The sequence below is a fragment of the Corvus kubaryi genome, unplaced genomic scaffold (genome assembly GCF_017639235.1).
Source record: "Corvus kubaryi isolate FWS band 111438036 unplaced genomic scaffold, C.kubaryi_AGA036_p1.0 37034, whole genome shotgun sequence".
Taxonomy (NCBI): Eukaryota; Metazoa; Chordata; class Aves; order Passeriformes; family Corvidae; genus Corvus; species Corvus kubaryi.
In genome coordinates this window covers 1,753-8,038 of record NW_024581014.1, presented here as the reverse complement: position 1 = coordinate 8,038, position 6,286 = coordinate 1,753, and the positions used below count along the sequence as shown (strand labels likewise).

At 67.2% G+C, this 6,286-nt stretch overlaps 2 protein-coding genes across 3 annotated transcripts in view; both read right to left on the bottom strand.

Moving 5' to 3' along the window:
- LOC121660986 (solute carrier family 22 member 6-A-like) overlaps positions 1-4,894 on the bottom strand; it is a 5,419-nt gene extending 525 nt beyond the window's left edge. The window contains exons 1-10 of one of the 2 annotated variants that reach the window (XM_042020625.1): positions 4,831-4,894; positions 3,148-3,805; positions 2,847-2,950; positions 2,581-2,735; positions 2,128-2,296; positions 1,923-2,046; positions 1,726-1,841; positions 764-978; positions 448-556; positions 139-342 (exon numbers count right to left, since the gene is read on the bottom strand). In XM_042020625.1, coding sequence (XP_041876559.1) covers positions 139-342; positions 448-556; positions 764-978; positions 1,726-1,841; positions 1,923-2,046; positions 2,128-2,296; positions 2,581-2,735; positions 2,847-2,950; positions 3,148-3,774 — 1,823 coding nt within the window. In that variant the 5' untranslated portion in view covers positions 3,775-3,805; positions 4,831-4,894. Of the gene's footprint in view, positions 1-138; positions 343-447; positions 557-763; positions 979-1,725; positions 1,842-1,922; positions 2,047-2,127; positions 2,297-2,580; positions 2,736-2,846; positions 2,951-3,147; positions 4,459-4,830 lie in introns of those variants that run through there. The other variant, XM_042020624.1, reaches the window with a different exon arrangement.
- A 1,313-nt stretch (positions 4,895-6,207) lies between these two features.
- The window catches only part of DRAP1 (DR1 associated protein 1), a gene marked incomplete at its 5' end in the record, with an annotated part of 1,684 nt that continues 1,605 nt past the window's right edge, over positions 6,208-6,286 (bottom strand). The window contains one exon of the mRNA XM_042020628.1: positions 6,208-6,267. Coding sequence (XP_041876562.1) covers positions 6,208-6,267 — 60 coding nt within the window. The remainder of the gene's footprint in view (positions 6,268-6,286) is intronic.

The window sequence follows — 6,286 nt, the reverse complement described above, 5'->3', positions numbered from 1 at the left end:
TCCACTGGCCATCATCCAACCATCACCCATCATCCAACCATCCACTGCCCATCATCCATCCAGCGTCCCTCCAACCCTCACCCACCATCCCCCAAACCATCATCCATCCAACATCCACCCTCCCTCTGTCCCACCCACCTGTTCTCCACCTCCTCGATGGTGTCGGGCAGAGGCGCGTTGAGGGTCTCGGGCAGGAACGCGGCCGCCACGGCCGCCACCACGGGGGCCACCCCGTAGACGGCGGGGGGCAGGAAGGGGTAGTACTCGTCCATCATCTTCACCAGCGGCGCCACGATGCCGCCCACGCGCGCCATGGTGCTGCCGAAGCCCAGCCCCGTCTGCCTGCGACGCCGGGAGGGTCACGGGGGGGCACAGGCCACCCTGGGGGTGTCCGGGGAGGGGTGACCGGGACCTGCCCCACGGCGGGGACGTGGGGCCAGGCGATACCTGATGGGGGTGGGGTAGAGCTCGGTGGTGTAGAGGAAGACGCAGTTGAAGGAAGCGGACAGGCAGCCCTTGCCGATGACGGCCAGCGCCGTGCGCACCGTCTGCAGCTCTGCGGGGACACCGGGACACCGGGGCTCGGCCACCGCGGGGGGACACCTCGGGCAGGTGGGGACAGGGGAGGGAGGGAGGATGTAGGGATGGGGAGGTCGGTGGTTGGAGACGGGGATGGAAACATGGACGAAGACACGTGATGGGCTGGGAACTCCAGTGGCCGGCTGGACCCATGCAGGAGACCCCCCTCCCCCTCCACACCCACCTGTGGGCACGAAGATGTTGGCCACGATGACCAGCCCCGCCAGGAACAAGGCCGCCATGAGCGAGAGCCGCCGGCCAACGTAGCTCAGGGACACGGTCACCACCACCTTGGCCGGGAAGTCAACGGCACCGAAAATCACCTGGATGAGGTAAATGCTGACCCCAAAGTTCTGCAGGTCCATGGCCAAGCCGTAGTAGGAGAAACTGATGGAGAACCTGGAGCGAGGGGGGAGAGGGGGAACCTTGAGGTGACGTCACCTTCCTGGGACAGGACGGGACAGGGGTGGCAGGTGGGGGAGGGGAGGGTTGGGAGGCAGTTGAATGGGTGGGGTCACTGGTTGAGTGTCCAGGTGTCCATCCTTCCCTTTGTCCATCTGCCAGTCTGACCAGTTCTCCAACCATCTGTCCATCTGTCCTTCCATCCATCGTCCCTCATCCACCCAACTCCCCATCCGTGTCTTCAACCATCCAACAGACCAACAAACCCACCTCCCATCCATCCCTCCATCCGTCCACCCATCCATCCTCCATCCACCCATCCCTCATCCCTCCATCCATCCATCCATCCATCCATCCATCCATCCATCCATCCCTCATCCATCCACCCATCCCGCATCCATCCATTCATCCATCCATCCACCCATCCGTCATCCATCCATCCATCCATCCATCCATCCATCCATCATCCATCCATCCATCCCTCATCCATCCACCCATCCATCATCCATCCATCCATCCATCCATCCATCCACCCATCCGTCATCCATCATCCATCCACCCATCCGTCATCCATCCATCCATCCATCCACCCATCCGTCATCCATCCATCCATCCATCATCCATCCATCCACCCATCCCTCATCCATCCATCCATCATCCATCCATCCACCCATCCCTTCATCCATCCCTCCCTCCATCCATCCATCCATCCCTCTCTCCCTCCCTCCTGGCCCCCAGCCCCACCAGACGATGGAGAGGCAGAAGAAGATGTGGCGGATCACGGGGGTCCGGACCAGGTCAGAGACGGTGTAGGACGACTTCAGAGCCGCCAACTCCTCCTTCATGTTGGACTTCAACATCTGGGAGAGGGGAAACGGGAGTGGTTGGGGGGCTGGAGACCACCCCCACCCCACCCCACCCCCACTGTGGGGCCACCGGACCTCGACCGTGATCTTCTCCCCTTCCTCCTTGCGGTTGTTGAAGGTGGCCATGCGCTGCAGCACCTTCACCGCCCTGTCGGCCTTGCCCGAGAGCACCAACCACCGTGCCGACTCCGCCAACCACCTGCAGCCAGCGAGGGGAAACTGAGGCACAGCCGGTGCCCCCCGCGTCCCCAGGGCCTCCCCGAGGGGCCCAATGTCCTACCAGGAGTAGAGGAGGAAGACGAAGAAGGGCAGGGACACGGAGAGCTGGAGCCAGCGCCAGTGGGGGACGGCATAGGCCACCCCGGCCAGGATGATCTGGCCCAGGGTGTAGGCGAAGCCGGTGATGGCCACGGTGATGGCGCGGTACGGCGTGGGGATCCACTCCACCACTGCCAGGGACACAGGGACACGGCTCACTTGGGGCGTCCCCACAGTGCTGGGACCCTCCTGGTCAGTGCGGCCACCCCAGCGTGGTCAGACCTGTCCACACCATGTGACCCCACCCACGGCCACAGCGATGTCCACATCCCTGGACACTGGGATGTCCCCATCCCTGGACACTGGGACATTCTTATCCACGGTTGGCCCCACCCATGACCATTGGCTTGTCCCCCTCCATGGCCATGGCCCTGGCCCCAGCCCCAAGCGCTGGGCTGTCCCCGTGTCCCCTCACCGAGGCAGGCGATGCTGAGGCCGAAGCCGGACAGCGCCATCCCGCCGGCGAAGCGGAAGACGCAGTAGGAGGCGTAGTTGGGGGCGAAGGCCGTGCACGTCCCCATCACCCCCAGCTGCAGGTAGGACCACATCAGCATGGCCTTGCGCCCAAACCTGCAACGGGAGCCACTGGGAGCCACTGGGAGCCACTGGGAGCCACTGGGGATGGGCTGCCCAGAGCCCCACAGGGAAACTGAGGCACAGGGGGGTCTCTGCTGCCTTTACCTGTCCGAGAGGCCCCCCAGGACCAGGGCGCCCACCAGGACCCCGGCCATGTAGATGGACTGGGCCATCTGCCGCAGCTGCCGGTAGCCACAGACCAGGTCCCACTGCCGGACAGGGGACGTGAGGGTGACCCTGTCCTGTCCCCCCACCCATCGGTCGCCGTTTGTTCATGCCCCTTCCTCCGTCCCACCTCACCCCGAGTGCCACCCCCACCCTTCCCTCCCCCGGTCCCCACGGAGGTGTTGTCCCCCCCATGGACACCGCGGTCACCTCCCCGCCCTCCCCGTGTCCCTGTCCCCACCTCGGTGACGATGGTGGACACGTAGACGCTGCGGTCGTAGTCCCAGCCGTCGCGGCAGGGCTCGGTGGCCCGGGGCCCGCCGGTGCCGTTGGCAGGGGGCGAGGTCACGTAGCGCCGGCAGGACCCCAGGGTGACATCGGGGGACCCCAGGGTGACATTGGACCACCCCAGCGTGGCACCGGTGGGCCCCAGGGTGCCATTGGAGGACCCCCAGGTGGCATCAGGCTGGACACGGGTGCCATCGGGGGAGGCCGGGGTGCCATCGGGTGTGAGGTGGGTGGCACCGCGGCTGTGGACGCCGTTGGGGGACCTCGGGGTGGCATCAGGGGACCTCAGCGTGGCACCAGGTGACCCCAAGGCGCCACCAGGAGACCTCGGGACAGAGTCGGAGCCCCTCAAGGAGTCACGAGGAGCCGCTGAGGTGGCATCAGGGGTGGCTGCGGGCGGCGCCGGGGAGGCGCTGGGGCCAGCGGGGACGCGGCAGCGGTGCGGGGGGACGGCGGCGGTGAAGTTCTGCAGCAGGTTGTGGCTGGCCATGAGCAGGATGGGCACCGCCAGCAGCGCCGTCTGCAGCACCTGGAAGCGGCCCAGGCCCCCGACCTGCGCCAGCACCGCCCCGAACGGCATCGCGGGGACACCGCCGGCCACGGGGACACCGCTGCGCAGGGGGACGGGGTCACCCGTGGGGACGGCGGCGCTCACGGGGACACCACCACCCACGGGGACATCGGGACAGAGGGACCCCTTCACTTGCGGGGACACCACCGGACACGGGGACATCGGGACAGAGGGACCCCTTCACTTGCGGGGACACCGCTGGACACAGGGGCTTGGGGACACCCAAGACACGGGGACAACATCACCCATGGGGACATCACCCACCACCCACTGGGACTTCATCAACCGTGGGGACACCGCGGCTTGGGGACACCTTCACCCATGGGGACAGCAGGATATAGAGCCACCAGGACAGGGGGACACCAGGACAGGGGGACACAGCCACCCCCAGGGCCATGGGGACACGGGACAGGGGTTGGACACCACCGGCAGTGCTGAGATGGGGCCACCAGGACGTGGGGACAGGGGACACGGGGACCCAGAGGTGGGGAGGGGACACGGGGCAGGGGACGTGGTGAGCGCTGGGGACCGTGCCACCACTTGCGTCACACGTCCCCAAGCCCTCCTGCTGTCCCCATCCCCTCGCAGCGTGTCCCTGTCCCGGCTCCACCTCGGTGCGGCTCCCCGGGGACGGGGACATCCGGCCAGCTGTGACTCTGTGTCCCCAAGGTGAAGGGTCCCCTCTGTGATGTCCCCAACCCCTCCCTGATGTCCCAACCACTCTCCTCCATGTCCCCAACTTGTCCCCAAGCCCCCCACAACGTCCCCAACTTGTCCCCGATGCCCCCACCATGACCCCCACCGGGCCCCGGGCCGCGGGGGCCCCCCCCCCGCTGTCCCGTGTCCCCACCTGTCCCCAGCTGTCCCCACCTGTCCCCAGCTGTCCCCGGGGTCCCCCCGTGTCCTGCCCACCGTGTCCATTGTGCCCCCGCTGTCCCCGCTGTCCCCACCCGTGCTCCCGGTGCTGTCCCTGTCCCGGCTGTCCCCCCGCATCGCCCCCCACCTGTTCCCCCAGCCCCCCGTGCCCCCGTCGCGGGGGTCCCCCGCTGTCCCCGCTGTCCCCACCTGTGCTCCTGGCGCCGTCCCTGTCCCCGTCCCCGTCCCTGTCCCTGTCCCCGCCGCGGTCCCGCGCTCGCTCCCGTTACACAACGAGGCGAAAAGCGGCGCTTTTGGTGCCACCGGGATTAACCGGGGGGGGGGGAAGGGGGCGAATTCCAGCGCCGCGGGGGGGTCCGGACGCCTCTGGGTCCCCCCGCCCGCCCGCCCGGGGCCCCGGCAGCCCCTATAGGGAACACCCCCTATAGATCAGCCCCTCCCGGCGCTCCCCAGAGCCCCTCCCCGCATTTAGGGACCCCCCCCCAACCTGCTGGTGTCCCCCCGCAGAGCCCCTCTGGACCCCCGGGGAGCCCCTGCAGAGCCCCCAGGAGCCCCTACAGATGCCCCAAGAACCTCTACAGATCCCCGTAGAGCGGCTAGAGACCCCCGGAGCCCCTATAGATCCCCCGGTTCCCCCTAAAGAGCCCCTGCAAGTCCCTTTCGAAGCTCCTATAGGGCCCCGGGAGCCCCTATAGGTGCCTGCAGGAGCTCGTGAACCCCCTGTCGGCCCCCACAGCCCCCCTCAGCCCCACTACCAGCCCCCTATAGATCCTGTAAGTCCTCAGTGCCCCTGAAGGACCCTACAGCCCCCCCCAAAGACCCCCATAACTTCCCCACTGCTACCCACCGACCCCTATAACTCCCCCATAACCTCCATAGGTACCCATAACTCCCCTATAGATCTCTATAATCCCCCTACAGCTCCCTACAAATCCCCCAAACCCCTCCGCAGACCCCCATGACCCCTCTGTGAGTCCCTACAGCCCCCTACAGACCCCGTAGCTCCCCCCAGACCCCCCAAAACCCCCTTAGCCCCCCCCATAATCCCCTATAGGCCCCCATAGGGTCCCACGGGGTCTCCGCCGCCCTCTGGTGGCCGAGAAGGGAATTGTGAATTGGGGGGGGGAGGGGGGGTCCCAGGAATTCGGGGGGTCCCAGGGATGGGGAGGGGGATTTCTGGGGGGGTCTCAGGACTTTGGGGTCCCCGGCCGTACGGAAACAGGAACTTTATTGAGCCGATACAAAACCCCCGACTCAGCAAACGCCCCCAAAGAGCCCCAAAATCAACGCCCGCCCCCCCCCCCCCCGTGTCCCCCCACCCCCAAAAAGGGGTCCCAGCTGTGTCCGGGGGGGTCCCAGGAGCCCGGGCTGAGCCCCCCCCTCAAGAACCGACACAACTCGTGACACCAGTGGGGCAGGGAGGGGGGGTCCCAGTGCTCCCAGTACCCCCCCAGCTCCCCAAACTGGTGCCAGGCCCAGCTCCCAGTAAGGCCCTACTGGGAGGTGGCGCCCGGCCTCCGGACTGGGGGGAGATCCTGGTGAATTGGGCAAAAATGGGGGGGGTCGCTAGGAATCGTAATCTTCATCCTCCTCCTCTTCCTCCCGGGCGCGGGGGGGGGCCGGGGGCTGGGGGGAGCCCCCCCGG